The sequence below is a fragment of the Ambystoma mexicanum genome, chromosome 3p, assembly GCF_040938575.1.
Source record: "Ambystoma mexicanum isolate Mex_15411 chromosome 3p, UKY_AmexF1_1, whole genome shotgun sequence".
Lineage (NCBI taxonomy): Eukaryota > Metazoa > Chordata > Amphibia > Caudata > Ambystomatidae > Ambystoma > Ambystoma mexicanum.
In genome coordinates, this window is record NC_090925.1 from 253333875 (window position 1) to 253352292 (window position 18418).

The 18418-nt window shown below is 48.3% G+C and overlaps 1 protein-coding gene across 2 annotated transcripts in view; it reads left to right on the forward strand.

Moving 5' to 3' along the window:
* ADRM1 (ADRM1 26S proteasome ubiquitin receptor) overlaps window positions 1–18418 on the forward strand; it is a 337972-nt gene that overhangs the window by 221757 nt on the left and 97797 nt on the right. For both annotated transcript variants that reach the window (XM_069650735.1, XM_069650736.1), the window contains one exon: window positions 16428–16509. In XM_069650735.1, coding sequence (XP_069506836.1) covers window positions 16428–16509 — 82 coding nt within the window. The remainder of the gene's footprint in view (window positions 1–16427; window positions 16510–18418) is intronic.

Consider the following 18418-nt stretch of genomic DNA (forward strand, 5'->3'; position numbering starts at 1 on the left):
CGACTCCTACGGAGTTTTGAATCCTGTCCTCTTCCATTTGCGACACTGTTGGGGCCGTACCTCCGGACTGCGAGTCAGTAGGTGTATCGTCCAAACACACAGCCCTTCTAGCCACTCCCACTACCTCTCTCCCCACCGCACCACCACCACCGGTGATCGGGGGGCGGTCATTCGACCTTCCTGTCTGAGCGCACACAGCTACCCTAGCACCAAGGGTCTTGAGGGCGTACTCCCCACAAACCCCCGGCAGGGGAGGCCCGCTCACCGGCTCCAGAAAACCCCCCGGCACACCGGCCGCACTCCCAGAGGCACCTCCGCCCGCCCCCCGCAGCGAGCGGCCGGAGCAGTGGGCCAGCGAAGCCACTCCAGACTCAACGAGCCGCACGGCAGCCGCAGGTGAGGGGAGGCACCTCGTAAGGGAGGAGGCCTTAAAGTTTTTCGAAACTGGGGAACAGGTTGTTTGACACATACCTTTTGATCCATTGACCGCAGTTTCCGTATTTGAAAAAACCGCCAGCCGTAGGGCACCTGTTTCTGACAGGCCAACTTCGGGGGCGGAGATAGTATCCACTGGCTCTCTGTTGTGTTCAACACTGACGCATTGGGGTCCATTGCATATTGGCATGCCGAAACCGTTGACAAGTTCATTCCGAGTGTTGTTTTTGTCCATCTGCGTTTCATCAGAAGGCACAGGGTAAGGAGCCTCATCTACTTCATACAAGGCATCGGTCATTTTTGAGCGGCTCCGTGTATGAGGTGCTTGTTTCTTTGGGTGGTTTAACGCTGTTTGTCTTGTGTCCATATCGCCTTCTGCGCCCTCTCTGCGAACACTCTGCTAACACTCCGCGGACGCTCCGCGTCTAGAGTGAGCTTATGTTCAGGCACCACCTCCAGGCACCACCTCCAGGCAGTGGAAAGAGAAAAGATACTCAGGTCCAGCAGGGTAGCTTCCAGGCACAGGCACCAAACACTCTGCTAACACTCCGCGGACGCTCCGCGTCTAGAGTGAGCTTATGTTCAGGCACCACCTCCAGGCACCACCTCCAGGCAGTGGAAAGAGAAAAGATACTCAGGTCCAGCAGGGTAGCTTCCAGGCACAGGCACCAAACACTCTGCTAACACTCCTTTTTCACACTACAAAAACTGGCATCCACATTTGTATGGGGAGGAGGCACCGTGAGGCACTGATGGCCTAAGATGTGCGAAAGGTATGAAATAGGAGGGCTAACCGCTCCAGATTTTCTACTGTACTAGTATATGGCGCAAGCACACTTTGCAAAATACTGGGCCGAATCCACTGAGCGATATGCACATATACAAGCAGAGAAATGTGCAGCCTCCACGGTCAAATTACAATCCATGATTTTCGCCAACTGCAAAAAAGACAGGGGAGAAATAGACTGATTAAATTCCACAGTAAGAGCATGGGCATACTTGTTCCAAAGAGTAAGCTGTACTGATCCCTACTGGCCCTACGCATCCCTATGGCATTATCCAGATCTCACACCCACAACAGACATGACAATACAAAGAAGGTGGGATCCAGACTACGAAATGAAAGTGGGAAACCTATACCCAGGCGGTAAGTTTGCTCTGCTAGGGTTAGTCCAAGAAAAGATAGGCGCAGGCCTCACAACGACACTACAATATCACAGACTTAAAGCAGCACTGAAAAAGAAATGGCCAGAGGTCCCTACTGAGCCGACCTCGCACCCTTTCCTGACTACAGTGTCGCCCAAGGGATTTCTAGGAGGCATATCCAAATTATACAAAACAGTGCAAGTACACACGCCATCCACTAATAACATGAAGGAGAAATGGGAGCGATACCTAAAGATTAGTATAGAAGAGCCACAATGGTCCAAGTACTGCCACTACACCAAATCCTTCTCTATGAATTCCAATCTTAGACTAATTCAATTTAAATTCTTGAAACATCTACACATCACGCCCAACAGAATGTCTAAATTCGATACCTCAGACAAATGTGCTGCCCTAAATGCAACGCCCCGACAGCTAATTCCATTCACATGTACTGGGAATGTCCACCCATAAAAAGATTCTGGGAAAAAGTAGCCAAAACGGTGAGTGAGATCTGGACAGACACATACAGGCCACCCCACTCAGATACTTGTTGGGGGATATAGGTAAAATCTCTATCAAGCACCGCAAATTATTCGCCATATCCAACGTAGTGGCCAAGAGGAACATTCTCAGGGCATGGAGAGCTAGAACAGCTCCTACGTTACAAGAATGGCTGAAAGATCTTATATGGGTACGTGAAGAAACATATATAAGGGGAATAGTGACCTCCTGTAGACCCAAAGACATTTGGAGCCCCCTTAGACGTTACCTGAACGACATTCTGTCGACGTGGGAGAGTCGGAGGAAGATACTGAATAAACCAAACTCGGCGACAACACCAGCAAAACTGTCGGAATACTCTACCTCGAACACACCGGTCCCCCTTGCTTTAAATACTTTGTCTGGAGCGAAGTCGACAAGCTTATATAATGTATACTATGTTCGTCTGTGAGTGGTAATGCATATGACAGCAAAAAATAAAGGTTTAAAAAAAAAATGGTTCCAGCTGGCTTCTGTTCCTTTACAGCTCTGCAGATCCGGTTGTTCCTGAGCCTCAGTCGTGGGGACAAGAGGGAGGACGCCTGCTCCGCAATTGGAATATCTGTGGCAGCAATGCGCAAACTTCAATTCAGCGGTCCTTCTCTGTTTCAGCTCCTCACATCTGACAGCAAATAGCAACACTGCGGTTCCCGGATACCACTCTGGACTTTCCTCACATCTGGGGTCCAGCACGCTGAGGTGGCTCAGGCTTGGTCAGTCCTGATTCAGGGAATTCCGAAGGATCTTCCTGGTGCTCAGGTCCGACTTAAAAGCAACGCACACAATCTGGTTTTCCTCTCCCTGGCACTTCGGTTCCTGCAGCAGCAGCAGTAGTGGAAGTACAGCCAGCTCTGATAGGATGCCCAGACAGGCTTCTTCAGTCAAGGCGAATTCGGAGCTTCAGCACAGCAGCAGAGCTCCACCGGGCAAACGAACTGTCCAGGAGTTGCAGCAGGTGTCTCCAAGCTCTTCTTCGGGTTCCTTCGTCCAGTGGTCTACTCTGCCTTCCAAGCCAAAAAGCCTCGCCTTTTATGCAGGTTTCTCCCATTCATTCCAGCCTAGCTGTCAATCACACAGCAGGGTGGCTGTCCTTGCCGGACCGCCAGCCGGCCAATCACCTTTGGGTGCATTCCTGTAACAAGGGGATTAAGCACACTTCCTACCCCTGCCAGACATACTGGAGCCAGAGGCGGGCTTCACTAGTCAATCCCGCCAAAAACAAAAGAAACAAAGGGACCAAACCTGGTTTGGCGCACAGAGTAAATCTCAAGAAGGACCTTTCCAACAAGAAATGGCAAAAAAAAGACCGGGGCCATTTTGACGAAATGGGCACGCATGGGTATCTTACTGTAGCTGCGAATGCAGCCCGCAGTAAAAACACACAAGGGAAGTAAAAAGTAAACCACTGCCACCAGCCATTGATTGTAGAAAGGGTAACATAACAATGTTACATGAGAAACTAGACCAAGAGGTGTAATGAGGTATTCCAGACAGATGCAGATGTGTATTTATATGCTGGTTTATTAGGAAGAGCCCCCGGAGAGCGGCAGCCATCTGAGGACCAGCAACAACGTTAAACGAATGGTTCTGGAATACGAAGGCATTCCAGAACCATCCCAGGATGACACACACAGATTGAAGTGAAAACCCCATTATAACATCTCCCCCCAACAACATACCATTTAAAGAAAAGTGTGACAGGAAGGGGTGGGAATGGGAAAAAGAGAAACAAAGGTATGAAAATAACTTGGTATGACACTCATAACTTGTGGAAAAGGATACATTCTTTTTTTTAAAAACTTTATTTTTGGTATTTTAAATCTCGATACAACTTCACACCCACATTAGGGTGGACTTAAACTTTGCGCCTTGACCCGGAACCCTCCCACTGCCCCACCCCCCCACCCCTTCACAGCTCCGTCCCCCTGAAACAGCGTCCTCCTTAATTGAGATAGTGCTCCCTCCAGCAATCCCTTCGAGGATGTGGAAATAACCTGGACCAGACCTCACCGGGGGGTGTCCTCTGAGTCTGAAGATGCAGATGTGTGCTCATCCGCTTCGCCCATCAAGAACAGGGTCAATGGCCCCCAGATGTCTGGAGGACGGGCGTGCAGAGGGAGTAATTTAATGTAGTCCGTTTCCACATCTTGGTAGTATAGCAAGTCTTTGCGCCAGGCGAGGACCGACGGGGGGGGGGCTCTGCCCCATGCCATGGCAACCCTCCTACGGGCCAGAGTCCGCATTACCCCCGCCAGTTTCCTTATTGGAGCGGAGAGCAGCCTGGTCATGCCCAACAGAGCCGCTGTATGGCTTGGTTGAATTGGTTCTCCCACAACAGCCGCTGTCGTCTTCAGAACTTGATTCCAGAAAGACGAGAGCTCGGGGCACTCCCAAGCTATGTGCGTAAAGTTTGCAGAGATTAACACGCATCTGATGCATTTCGCTTCTGTGTCCGGGTGATGCTTGTTTGTTTTCGCTGGTGTGTGATATGTTTGATGGAGAAAGTTGAAGTGGATAAGTTTAAGGCGTGAGTTTAGCGCCACTTTTTGAGTTTGTTTCAGGCTATAGAACCAGTCTTCATCCGAAATCTTAACCTGTAATGACTTCTCCCATCTAGCCTTTGCACCTGGGTTGGCAAGGGATGTGCAGGGAGTGAGGGCCTTGTAGATCTGTGACACCAGCCTGCCCTCGCCCTGCGCTTGGATGACGTTATGTAGTAGTTGCCACGTTGGTGGCTGACGAGGGAAGTCTGGCAGTAGAGTCTGCATGGTGTAGCGAGTTCTGAAGTAGAGGAATATGTCCAGGGCTGTGTTTCCTCCTTTACTTTTTGCTTGCTGTGGTGTTAGAAAACCCTCCTCTGTGAAGAGATCCCCTAGTGTTTGTATGTTCAGCTTGTCGACCCACTTGTGAAACACCGTCTCTGAGGTCAGCGGGACTCCGGGGATAAACTTGATAGGTAGGAGTGGGGAGTACCGTGACTGCACCCCAAGCTTCTGGGCCAGCGTCCTCCAGACTATGTACGTTATGAGCATCACATTCATCGTGGCGCTGGGAACTGGCAATTGACTAAGGACGATAGCAGTTAGGAAGTTAGGTGTTGCAAGGGCTCGCTCAACTTGTACATGAGGTCGGATCGTCGGGGAGGCGTACCAATGGCTGAGGAACTGTGCTTGGGCCGCCCAATAGTATCTTTCCAGGTCCGGCAGAGCCAATCCCCCCTTTGTGACTGGGAGAGTTAGCGTGGTGTATGCCACTCTCGCTGGCTTACCCGCCCAGAGTAATTCAAAGACCAAGCTTTTCAATTTTTTCCAGAAGGATTGTTGCAGCGACATTGGGATATTGTTGAAGAGATATAATAGTTTGGGTAAAATCACCATCTTCACCAGGGAGATCCTGCCCCATAGGGTTAGTGGAAGAGACTTCCAACGAGAGATCTTGTCCTGAAGTGATTTGACCACCACTTCGTAGTTATCCCGGAACACCTCCTGACGTTTTAGAGACAGCTGTATCCCGAGGTACCTAACTCCGGAGCACTTCCATGTGAGGTTGAAGTCGTCTGGGAACTGTTTTGTGGCTGGTGTTAGCGGGAATACGATGGATTTTGAGTGGTTGATTTTTAATCCTGATGCTGCTCCGAACTTGATGACTTCCCTCATGACTGGGCTGAGATTTTCTTCCGGGTTTCGGATGAATAGTGCTACATCATCGGCGTAGAGTGAGATGATGAGCTTGTGAGGGCCTATAGTGAGTCCCCTCTGCTGTCTCTGTTCCCGCAGATTGGAGGCTAGAGGTTCCATCACCAGGGCGAATATCAAGGCCGATAGTGGGCAGCCTTGTCTCGTGCCTCGTTGCAGAACTATTGGGGCCGACCTGGCTGTGCCAATAATAATGTTGGCACGAGGCTTGGTATACAGGAGAGAGACCAGGTTAATAAATCGGGCACCTAGGCCCATTCTAGTGAGCACCGTGAACAGAAAAGGCCACTCGACCGAGTCAAATGCCTTTTCAGCGTCGAGAAGCACCGCCACAGCCTGCAATGAGGGGTCCAGTGCGGCCATGACACCGAACATTCTCCTAAGACCAAACGTCGTGTTGCGGCCTGGAATGAAACCGGCTTGGTCCGCCAGAACAAGGGCAGGCATCAATGGCATCAACCTCCTGGCCAGCACCTTAGCAAGTATTTTATTGTCTAGATTGAGGAGAGATATTGGTCGGTATGATGAGCAATCTTCTGGAGGTTTGCCAGGTTTGTGTAGTAGAATAACATTTGCTTCACAGGTGGTAGGTGGCAGCTGCCCTCTTTCTAGTGCTTCCGCATATACTGCCTCTAGGAGGGGGGCCAGGGTGCCCGCGAAGGACTTGTAGAATTCTCCCGTCAGCCCGTCGGGGCCTGGCGCTTTAGAGCTGGGGAGGGACTTTATGGCTTCCAAAATCTCATCTTGCGTGACCATTTCGTTTAAAGGTTCTCGGAGAGACTGTTCGACCCAGTAGAGTTCCGTGTCCTCCAGGTACTCCAGTGGCACAGTCGACGACTTGTTGAGTTTAGCACTATATAGTTCTTGATAGAAGACCCTGAACTCCTCCGCTATCCTTTCATCGGTATAGACTGTCTCCCCCACAGCGGTCCGAATCGACTCAATATGTGTAAGTCTGTTGTCGGCTCTGATTAAGTTTGCCAGAAGGGCCCCGGGTTTTTGGCCTTCTCCGTACTGACGAGCTATTCAGGAATTTGACCTCACAGTCTGCTGCGAGATTGAAATTCGTCAATTCTTCCTTCAGGGCTGCTGATATTTTGGGATCTGCCCCATTAATGACTTGACGCTCGAGGTTCTTTAGTTTCCCTTCGCTGTTTGTGAGCTCGCGCTTGATGAGCTTGTGGATGCCATTTTCCTTGGCGTGGCAGACTCCTCTAATAAAGCATTTTAGTGACTCCCAAATTGTGCTTGCGGATGGGACTGAACCAGCGTTGGTATCGAGAAACACCCTGATCTCGTCTCTTAGTTCGGAAGCGAACACTTCATCCCTTAACGAGCCGTTCTTGAAGCGCCATCGCTGTAGCGGTGGTGTCGGGGTGGATGGCTTTAAGTTGAGGAAGATAGGGGAATGATCGGAGAGAGTTCTTGGGTGTATGCAGCATCGACCACCTGTCAAAGGACCGCTTGCAGAGACGACGAGATAGTCGATACGTGAGCTCGAGTTGTGTACAGGTGAATGAAACGTGAATTCTTGTGAATCGCCATTGGAGACCCTCCAAATGTCTATCAGGCTGAAGGCGTTGCAGATTTCTTTTATTTGGAGGCTAGCTTTGGTGGGGGGCAGTTGAGAAGCTTTTGATCTGTCCTTTAGTGGATCAAGTATGGTGTTCATGTCTCCCCCCCAGATTATGGTCGCCGGATCCTGTTTGGAAAGCTGGGTGAGTACCCATCCAAAATTGTCAGGGCCGTCTGTATTCGGAGCGTAGGAGTTGACAAAGGTCACCTTCTGTCCGGTTACGATACCGCTCACTATGATGGCTCTCCCCTCCGCGTCTTTCGCCATGCGTAGCAGGCGGAAGCTCACCCTTCTGTGTATGAGTATAGCGACTCCTCGAGAGTAGGTGGAGTAAGAGGAGTAGTATCTATGACAGCCCCAGCTCTTGGCCCACTGGTGCTCATTCCCTGGTAGAAGGTGGGTCTCTTGAATCATAGCCACGTCAATTTCGTGCCGCCTGAGGTATTGGAGAATTTTCCTGGTTTTGGCTGGGATATTGCTGCCTCTAATGTTCCATGTTAATACGTTGAATGGTTTGGATAAGGCATTCTAATTGTCCGTTTTTCGATTATTGCAGCTGGTCGTGGAGAGGCACCAAGAAGTGACTTGTTGGCTTTGTTGCTGGTAGCTTGTAACTTGCTTGAATAGACGACATTGGAATCTGCCCAGGAGACAGAGAGCGAGGGGGGGGTGAGGACTGGTGGCGCTGAACTTTCCTGATGAACCTTGAAGGCACCGTCCGTGGACAACCTCCACAAACCCGTGGTGTTTCCCTCTTTCAGGTGGGCAACCCCCAACTGGCCCACAGAGAGATCCCATCTAAACCCTTTAAAACAAACAGCGTAACAATTGGAAACCATGTCGCTGTGTAAACTGTACCCCCGAGGGACTCAGCTTAGAGACCTACTGGTAGCCGAGTGCACCCTGGGGAGTAAACTGGAGCTGTGCTAGGGGCGCCTGGGGCCCTCCAAGCTTCCCTGCCCCGCGTTGATATCGCTATGTATTGAGCCTGTTTCCGTCGTATCTTCTTGCAAGTTTTCACTTTGCCCCTGGTCACTCCGGATTATGGCGGATTCCTGTTGTTTCTGTCTCTTTGGGGCCTGGGACTGTTGGGATTCGGGCCTGGACAGCCCATCTGGTCCAGAAACATGCGTGCATCCTCGGGTGATTGAAAAAAATGGACCCTCTCCCCGTGCTGCACTCTGAGCCTTGCAGGGAAGAGCATCGAGTATGGTAATTGACTGGCACGGAGCCTTTGTTTGATGGCGGTGAAAGATTTCCTCTGGGTTTGTACCGTGGGAGAGAAGTCTGGATAGACATGGATTTTGTCCCCATCATGAAGTAACTCTCCTTTTTCTCTTGCCAGGCGAAGGATAGTGTCTCGGTCTTTGTAGTTGAGCAGCCTGGCAATAATTGGTCTAGGCGGTGCGACGGGGGACGGCCGGGTAGATGGAATCCTGTGGGCTCTCTCCACTATGAACATTGGAGACAATGCTTCTCTACTGAAGAGTGATGTGCACAGCGTCTCCACAAACTCCTCCATTCTGCCTTGCGGTTGTTGTTCCCTCACCCCGACGAGTCTTATGTTATTCCTTCTTGAACGACCTTCGAGGTCCTCGCATTTAGCTATTGTTGCCTTCATTTGGGCTTCGAGTTGCGAAACTTTGGTTGAGAGGGATGATGTGCCATCATCTAGATTTGACACTCTTTGCTCGACCTCGTTTAGACGTTCTGCGTGAGTGTCGATGCAGTGTTGAAGGAGGTCTACCTTGGAGGCGAGGCCGTCCATTTTGTTGTTCAAATTACCGATGCCTGCCTTCAGGTCTAAAAGGAGTTCTTTTATTTCAAATGTATTACCCTCTGGCTCTGTCCTGAGCGAGCCATTGGGAGCGGGCGTTTGGTCTTCCCGCTGGACGTGGGCTCTTGGAGTCGCACCGCCCTCAAAAGTTAATTTCCTCTGAGACTTGTCGTTTTTCCCCCATTTCAGCTGTGGAGCCGGCGCACTTTGAGAGAGAGCCGCTGTATTTGTAATGCCTGGGGTGGGTAGGAGTTATCCGGCTGCTCGGTTCTGGGCGGATTATAGTTCAAAAACAAAATGGAGCTCCGCTTTTTGGGTTGCGTTCTGTGCGACCTTGGGGGCTGATATGGTTTGGTTTGGGTGAGGGGTTGGCGACTAGCTGTGTTGGCAAGGTGCTTTGTCAGGCTTGTTGCTGTAGCCTCAGTAGGTGAATGAAGTGAGATGTTGCCTTGTATTGGTGACTCTCCCAACTGGCAATGTGGTGGTTGTCAGGGTGCCGGGGGGATGCAGGGAAATACCGCCACCGGAGTGTTAGTCTGTCAGAACCGAAATCTCAGTCCGGAGGGGAGCGAGGAGGGCCCCCCTGTTCCGGATCATCCAGGGGTATTCGCCCGTGACTCCCTCCTCCCCCGACCCGAACCGGGCCCCCGGCTCCTCTCGAGGCCCACGCTTCGGCGCGCCGGCGGAGATCCTTCTCGCCTCACAGCCCCCGATCGTGGCCACCTGCGGCCGGAGCCAACTGGGCAGGAGGGGTGGGCGGGGGGTGGGTCGGGCCGGCTCGGGGCCAACTTCAGCGCGGCGTGCGATTCGACCTGGTGTCTCTGCTGGTCTTCAGGCCTCTCTCCTCCGAACTCCGGTGGGGCGTTGGGGGGCCCCGCTGGGTGGCGGGCGGGTGCCGATGTAGGCCGCGCGCCTGGAAGGCGGATGTTGGACCCGCACTGCTGAACCCCATTCGCTCGCCCACGCCCGTGGGGCGCCGCACTCCGGATCCGGCCCTCCCGCAGGGCTCGGTCCGCGCTGAGTGGGGCAGGACCCTCGGCGGCGCGGCGCAGGCACCCGCGGTCCGTCGGCTGGATGTGGGCTGCAGCGTCCTTTGCTCCGGCGGGCAAGCAGTGTAGGGCTCAGACCCAAGGCCTCAGGGGTCCCGAGCAGGCATGGAGAGGCCGATTCTCGTCGGAAAAACACTGGCAGGCAGCTGGGCAGATCAGGGAGACAGGAGGCGAGGGATTGGGGCTGTGCAGTGCGGAAAACAGCAGGATTATTAAGGATTGATGCGGGGCAATTGCGGGAGCTCAAGCCAAGGCGGCCATCTTGGATGGCCCTCTAGCGCCCTCTCGAAAAGGATACATTCTTAAACCAAGGCTGTGGAGGTTAACCAAAATGGATGAATGTTCATCCCCGATGGAGACTAATAATAAATGTGGTCTTTATTAAAATTTTGAATCACTCTTCGGTTCCTTCTCGACAACATGCCTCCTGCACCATCTCTCTTTACTCCAAGATCTTGAATCTCTGTACTAAGACCGCAGTCCAGTGAACCACAATCCTGTGAATTCCTTACTCCAAATCCTGTCAGCTTCTGGGCACCCTCCTCCACCCGTACCACATAATCGCAGGACCATCTTTTGCCATCATCCAATAACACTCACTTCCAAAGTGACTTATCACCCTCTGCGGGGGCCTAAATTTAGACTCTCCTTTCATTACTTTCTTGGGCTCTTTTATGCACACCCAGTCTCCCTCTTTGATTTTACTCTCCACCACTCCATTCCTCCAGTCATAATACTCTGTGCTTGTTTCTCCTTTACCCTTCTTACAGTGTCACCAATATAAATGTGTCCGTCACTTGCAAACATCCACTCAGGCCTCAATCGGTTAGATGCCGACCTTCCCCTCATCATGGTGAATGGTTCCACCTCCGTCACAGAGTGCGGAGTTGTCCTGTACATATTGAGAGCTTCCCTCAATGTCTCTCTCCATGGAAGCACATTAGCAAGGGCTAGTTGAATGACATTCTTAATAAAACCATTAATCTTCTCTACAAGTCCATTCGCCATGGGATGATGCAATGACGTGGTCCTCTTTTCTATTGCTCTCTCTCTCAGAAATGACTGTAATTCTGCTGAAACAAATTGGGCCCCATTATCAGACACAATTTCCAAGGGATCACCCTCCCTATTGAAAATTTCACTCAAAAACGTTATTATTTTTCCAGCAGTGACAGGGCCTTCAACACCCCACTCCGTCCATTTTGAAGTGTAGTCCAAAAGAACAATAATATAAATCTTTTGAGAGTCCAAGTTTTCATATGGCACCATAACATCAATTGCTAACTTGGACCATACTTGTCCTGGAATTTCCACTGTTTGCAAAGGGCTCTTCCTCACATTCCTTCCTTTGTCACTGACAGTGCATGTTACTCAGTTCTTGACACACTTATATTTCTTTCCACATGCCTGGCCACCAATAACTACCTCACCCTCCTTTTTGTAGCACTCCTGCCCACATGTCCTTCATGAGCCAAATGTATTATCCTCTCCCTTAGCCCTGTGGGTGGAATAACCCGGTCTCCTCTGTATACACATGACAAATCCATTGAAATCTCATCCCTTATTTGAGAGTACACACCTACCCTCTGGTCCATTTCATTCCACTCACTACTTCTAGTCCGTCTGAGGCTAACTTGTTCTGCATTATCCTCAGCAGCCTTGGTCCACTCTACTTTCGCTATGCCTGGATTCACTATAGCCACAATGTTCTCCGTGTTGGAACCGCTACAGGACTCATCATAGTCACCACTATCCGTGGCAACCTTGAAAAGCAATCGGCCACCATATTTAGTTTGCTCAGAGTGTAGTTTATAGTTAAATTGTATTGCATTAATATCCAACACCCACCGCCGTATCTTTGGTGAAACCAAATGCGGTGTCTTGGATTGTAGCACATGCACCAAGGGTTTTGATCAGTCTTTAGCAGTATAGGCAATCCCCATATGAGATTTCTGAAGTGTTCTAAAATCTGTTTCACCCCCAGCGCGCCTCTCTCAATCTTTGAATAGTTTAGCTCAGCACCTCCCAAAATCCTTGAAGCAAATGCTATAGGGACCGAACCTTTTTCCTGAATTTGTTCCAGCACGCCCCCTAATCCAATCTAGCTGGCATCTACAGAGATCACAGTTTTGGCCGTAGTCAAACATGCTTAATGTCGGAGCTTTATTTTTTTGTGAGCTCAAACTCCATCTTACATCCATTCGACCATGTAAACTTGGCAAATTTCTTAATCAGTTCCCTCATACACTTGGTCTTTTCAGTATGATTGGCTAGGAATTTCGAGTAATACTCAGTCATCCCTAAAAAGCTCCTCAATTGATCCTTGTTGCCAGGCTTTGGGATGTTCATGATAGAATTAACCAACTCCTTGGGTTTTATTCCGTCACTATTTATAGAGTGGCCAAGTTATGATACTTCTTTTTTGATTTTGCACTTTTCTATTTTCAACGTAAGCCCCCTCTCTTGGATCACCTGTAGCACTCCCATCAACTTGGCATCATGTTCTTCTTCTGTCTCAGCCGACACCAGGATATCGTCTTGGAAGCAATAGACTCCTTTTAAGACCTCCAAACAGATGCATCATGAGTCTCTGAAAAACTGCTGCAGCCGAGGCCTGACCAAACGGCATCCTTCTGAACATGAAAGCCCCAAGTGGAGTGACAAATGAGGTCAGATGTTTGGACTCCTCATCAGGCACGACCTGATGATATGCTGAGGACAAGTCTAGTGTCGTGAAGTATCTTGCTGGGACCATGGTCGCTAATAATTCTCCTATGTTTGGCAAAGGATATCTGTCCACCCAGATATTCTTGTTTAGATTCCTAAGATCAACACCCATCCGAATGGCACCATCAGGTTTTTGTGCCAGCACAATTGGGGAGAGCCACTCTGAACTCTCTATAGGCTCAATTATTCCTTGTTCAGAGTCTGGTGAGTTCCTTTTGCACAGCATCCTTCGTTCCAATCGAATACCTCTCACTTTGTATGACACCAGTTTCGCCCCTTTCTTGAGGATTATTTTGTGCTGGAAACCTTTCAATAGTCCAATTGATTGATTAAATACTCTGGGAAACTGTTTAGCCAAGGCATAATTAATGTCGCTGTTGTCCTTCAGCACACTCAAAATGGGGACCTCCTCACCTGGATGAATTCTAACCTGTAAAGTGGCCTGCTCCCAACCACCCTACCACGGATGACTCATTTCTCGCCACATATAGTTTGCAAAAGGTTTCTCTGCCTTGAAAACAGTTTCACCCATGTGTACCCAATAATGTCTATCGGTGTCTTGGCATAGCCAGTTGCTCTCACTCTGGTACGCCGTAGTTCCTCAGGTTTACCCTGTAGCTCCTCAGGTTTACGCCGTAGCTCTGTAACAAAAGTTACATCCACCATTGTATAAGTTGAACCAGTGTCCACCATGACCGCTAGAGACACATCATTTATTTGCATGTGTACCCAAGGCCCTCTATTTCCTCCACTGGCCGTGACTGTCAGGATTTGTACATGTCCCGTGTCCCCGCTGGTAATGGACAACATGCTACCAAGGCCTCTGACTTCTTCCACCAGCTTGACCGTATTCTGCAGAGATCTGTTTGCTGTTTGTTGTCCAAATCTGCCTCTTCCCCAGACATTTCTGCACACTTCGGCAAAGTGTCCCACATGGCCACACGTGTAACACTCAACTGCTATTGCAGGACATTCATTCTCTTTGTTGCCATGTCTATTCCACCCACATTTCTGGCAACGGTTCTTAAATTGAAACTTATAACTTGTTTCTCTCTCCTTCCTGGTATTTACTTTGGTGGTGGTGGTGGTCACCCTCTTTATCAGTGCTATTGGGGATTCTTCACTATCTTCTTTTCTCTTCCTGAATGGACTTGATTTCTCTATCATCCCTTACCTGTCTTTCTCTCATACAACGTTCCCCTAGCCCCAATGTTCTGGCAGTCTCTAATGCTTGCTCTAACTATGGGTCCTGTTTAATGTGAGAGTCTGCTATATTCCGCACCAATTGGTCTCTTAAGTACTCGTCAGCAATACCCTTAAACCTGCACGTGGAGATAAGACTTCTAAGTGATGCTGTGTATGCATCGATAGATTCATTTGTAATTGTCGCCTTGATAAAAACCAATGCCTTTCCAAACCAATGTTGACCTTGTTTCCAAAGTGTTTAGCCAACTTCCCCAAAGCACTCTCAAACTTCCTGCTACTGTCCCCTGATCCACTTTCAGTGCCATCGAGATCAGGTAATGCACAAAAAATTCTTAATGCCTCTGCACCTATACAATTCAGTAATGTAACCTCTTTCAATTCATTACTGTATTTGGCTCCTCCAATTGCCCCCAAATATACTTGGAACCCATCAAACCACTGCTCCCATGGACAGATTGGGTTTCCTGTTTGTGGAAGAAACTGAATCGGCGCAGTTACATGCTGCATGTTCTCAAAGTTGATGTCCCCTTAAAAGCACAAATTTCTGTGAGCCAAATTGTGCCAGCTGTACACTGTCTTTTGCATTCACTCAGCATAGGATACTATTGAGTGGCTTAGGCAATGCCGTTTCTTGCATTCACTCTGTGCTTGCTTATGTTATGTGCAATGTGTTGTTTGCTGCCCTCACCTTTATTCTAGGCTGCACATGTGCTGCAGCTTCCCGTTATCAAAACTGTGGCTTTTGCACATGCAGTATAGTTCACATTTGTAGTTCAAAGTTTGCTTGCTTTGTTAACCACTTTTCACTATATAACTCTCAGCGTTTCTTTTCGCTTCGTTCACGAAGCTCTGTACGTTTGGTTGTCACGGCAACCACACAAACTCCAAAATGGCTGCCACGTTCAAAGCACATATTAAGGTGCTTTCCTTTAGCACACTGCTCACTGCCCGTTGCCATCCCTTCTTTGAAAGACGCACACAGATTGCCAGACCACTGCTTCTTAAATTACAGCGTCGCCAACACAACAGGTACCTGCTTTAGTTAGTGTGCAGCACTGTATCTTTTCATGTACCCTCTCGCCTCCGCAGTGTTAATTCGTGTGGGTTCACTTCTGCTGCTAGCGACTCCTGCAGCATTACCGGCACTGCAGCATTTTACTTTCTCCGGGGGCTCATCAGTTCTCCACATCGCCAATTGTAATAGTATTCCAGACAGATGCAGATGTGTATTTATATTCTGGTTTATTAGGGAGAGCCCCCGGAGAGCGGCAGACATCCGAGGACCAGCTAAAACGTTAAAGGATGGTTCTGGAATGCAAATGCATTCCAGAACCATCCCAGGATGACACACACAGATTGAAGTGAAAACCCCATTATAACAAGGGGATACTAAGTAACCCCTCCAGCACCCTATTGTAAGATAGTGTGTGCTGGCTCTAGAAAGCTACAAAATGTAAGTAAAGTCAATTTCACTTCACTGCTCTTAGAAACAGTAGTTTCACCAAGAGAAGGTATTTAAACCTTTGGGAAATCTAAGAGACTTCCTTGTGCCACTGAGTCACAATGTAAAGATGATGCCTATGGAGTTTGTCAGACTCCAAAGTTAAAAGAAACAGAGTCTAAATCACATTAAAAATACACGAGAGAATGAGAAAAAGGTCTCTCTCACCAGGTAAGAAATTAAAAGTCCTGAAGTCCAGCAAAAGAGCTGGTGGTCTGTAAGGTAGAAGGGGATTGGTACATTTCTGAGAATTCTCCCTAACAGGCCATTAGGCGGAATAGGGCATAAGGGTAGGAAAAGAACTACCAGCATGGTGTGGCCAAAACCAAAGTACAGCTGCCACCACTCTACTCCCCAATGCAGTTTAGAATCTACCCTGTGCCAAATTTCACCGCTTCCCTGTTAGCCATATGGGCTACTACAGGGCAATACACCAATGTGTGTCATAGTGCTAGGGGGACTTCCGTAGAAGTCCCTCTGAGCGCAAGAAGTCAGACATTTGAAAGACTGCACTGTTTAGTGGACAAATTTAGGTAAAAGCACCAGAAATTAAATACTGCTCTAACCCAAGCAAACACTATCAACCTCTTGTGATGAAGGGAGAGCAATGACCAACAGTACCAGAATCACCATGAATTAAATCTTTTCTGTTTTTGATATTTGTCTAGTTACCCCAAGTTGACAACCTGATTATACAGTTGAATTAACATAACTGAGAAAGAAGACAGAATGCCTGTTGCTAATACTGAGATGTGGTTCTTTTTTGCTAAAGGTGGACTTGGTGCTCTGACCGGCCCCGGTTTGGCCAGTTTACTTGGGAGTGGGGGTCCACCCGCAAGCAGCTCTTCATCAAGGTAAGACCATTTGCAGGAACTGTTTGTGTTACTGTTAATTTACTGGGTAAGCTAATGTTGAGCCTCTTTTCCCTTTGGCCTTGCAGTTCATTTGTATTGAGGGGTCCTGGGGTTGTGTATTAAGAGGAAGCTGGGGTACCCTGTAAGGTTTTGATTCTGCTTCGGTTGTGATGACCTTGTAACCCTTGCATGTGGGGTAAAAACAGCTTGCCTAGAATATACACTTCCCCACTTCCACGTCTGTTAGTGGAACCTGCTTGAGTGGCATGTGGCAAATCAGTTTATCAGTTAGGTGGCTATTTTAGGCTTCACACATCGAGGTTCCTTGCACTCCCTAATAATTTGAGGGCTGCCAGTATAGGATGGGGCGAGTTTACTACCTTGCTCTGAATTAAGATGTGTATTGTTTGGGCAGAACTCATTATTGAGAATTTTGCGTGTTCATCTGGTTTTCCGTAATCCTCGTGGTTATGGTTCATGGGTCAGTAAGAATGATCACAAATATGAAAATCTTACCTGTGTCAACCCCCGAACCTTTTGCTTGGACTTGGTGATTATTTTTCCTTGTCCCTAGGAGAGTGGGAATCTTTTTCCTCCCCCTCTCACCTAGTCTTTTACTCTTTTTATGGGTGACCTTTTTATGTCTCTTCATAGTGTACGATTGGAATGGTAGTTTCCCATAACATTTGGCCTTAGGCTTGGTTGTCCCTTTGGGCTTCCCTTTTTAATTATTTTTATTTCTTGGGTGAACTACTGTTCCCAAGAAGTAAAGTGGGATTCCCATCACCTTAACATGTATTACAGTGAGCCAGCACACCACACCAATGTATCCCCTTCCTTATTTACCTGGAAACATTTGTGTTACAGTTAGAAGTTCACTTGAATGGCTGGTGCAGTGGTTTTAGCTTAATTACTTTTTGGTCATATAACTCGCGGGCTGTCAAATCGGCCGCAGTAATGCAAAAGATGGTCAGCCACTATTCTGATAGAATGATGGCCTCCTTTTTTGCCATTTTTAAGTATCCTTGTTCTTTCTTGGGTCGTCTTCTGCCGTTCTCGGTGGGATAGATCTTGGTTGTAGTTTTTGTCTTCAGCAGGAGTCCTTTGTATTCCCTGCTGTTAGGCAACATTGTATGCAGTAACCTGTGGGAGGCTGCACCATCCTTGACTTGTTTGCAATAGTTAACCCAATCCTTTGGTATTGGCATGTACTACACAAGTTGGTAGTGTGCCTGAGCAGCCAGGCTTATCTCAAGAAGGGTCAATGCAAGCGGTAGGGTTGTAACATAGAGATTCACAATGACAAGAATCCAAATAAACACTTACACTCAAGGTTTCCTGATTAAACAATTGTTTATTAATTTAACAGTCAGTTGAATAAGCCTTCTTTAGAATGAAGCAAAATATGTAACACAATAATATACTTCAAAAATACACTCTGTTTCACTAAATCAGTAGATACCCATTTGGGATGACGCACAGATACTTCCTACACCCTGGGGTGACTTAAATAACTAGGATACTGTGGACATTGATATATCACTGGTACATTTAGAGCAATACTGAGTTTGGTGTCAAAGGAAATGGTTTAGGGAAATAAAACGTTAACAAATATTCTTAAGCAGATAAGTACTTTTGAACCCCCAATGCAAAGTACATTAACCCTTTCCCAGCTACACAAGTTATAGAATTTGTGACTTTTGTTGAGGGATAGTTAAAGCACAAAGTCAGAGGATAGAAGAATCTTTCAGGAGCCAGGACAGCCAATGTCAAATGAGCAAAGTCTAGTGGAGCTGAAGCACTTCTTGAAGGTAAGTAAAAAGTCTTGCATAATGTTTTAGAAATCTTTGTAGAAAATGAAATCCCTGTTGGGCCACAAGCTGAGAGGCTTGTGAGGGGCAAAGTTGCA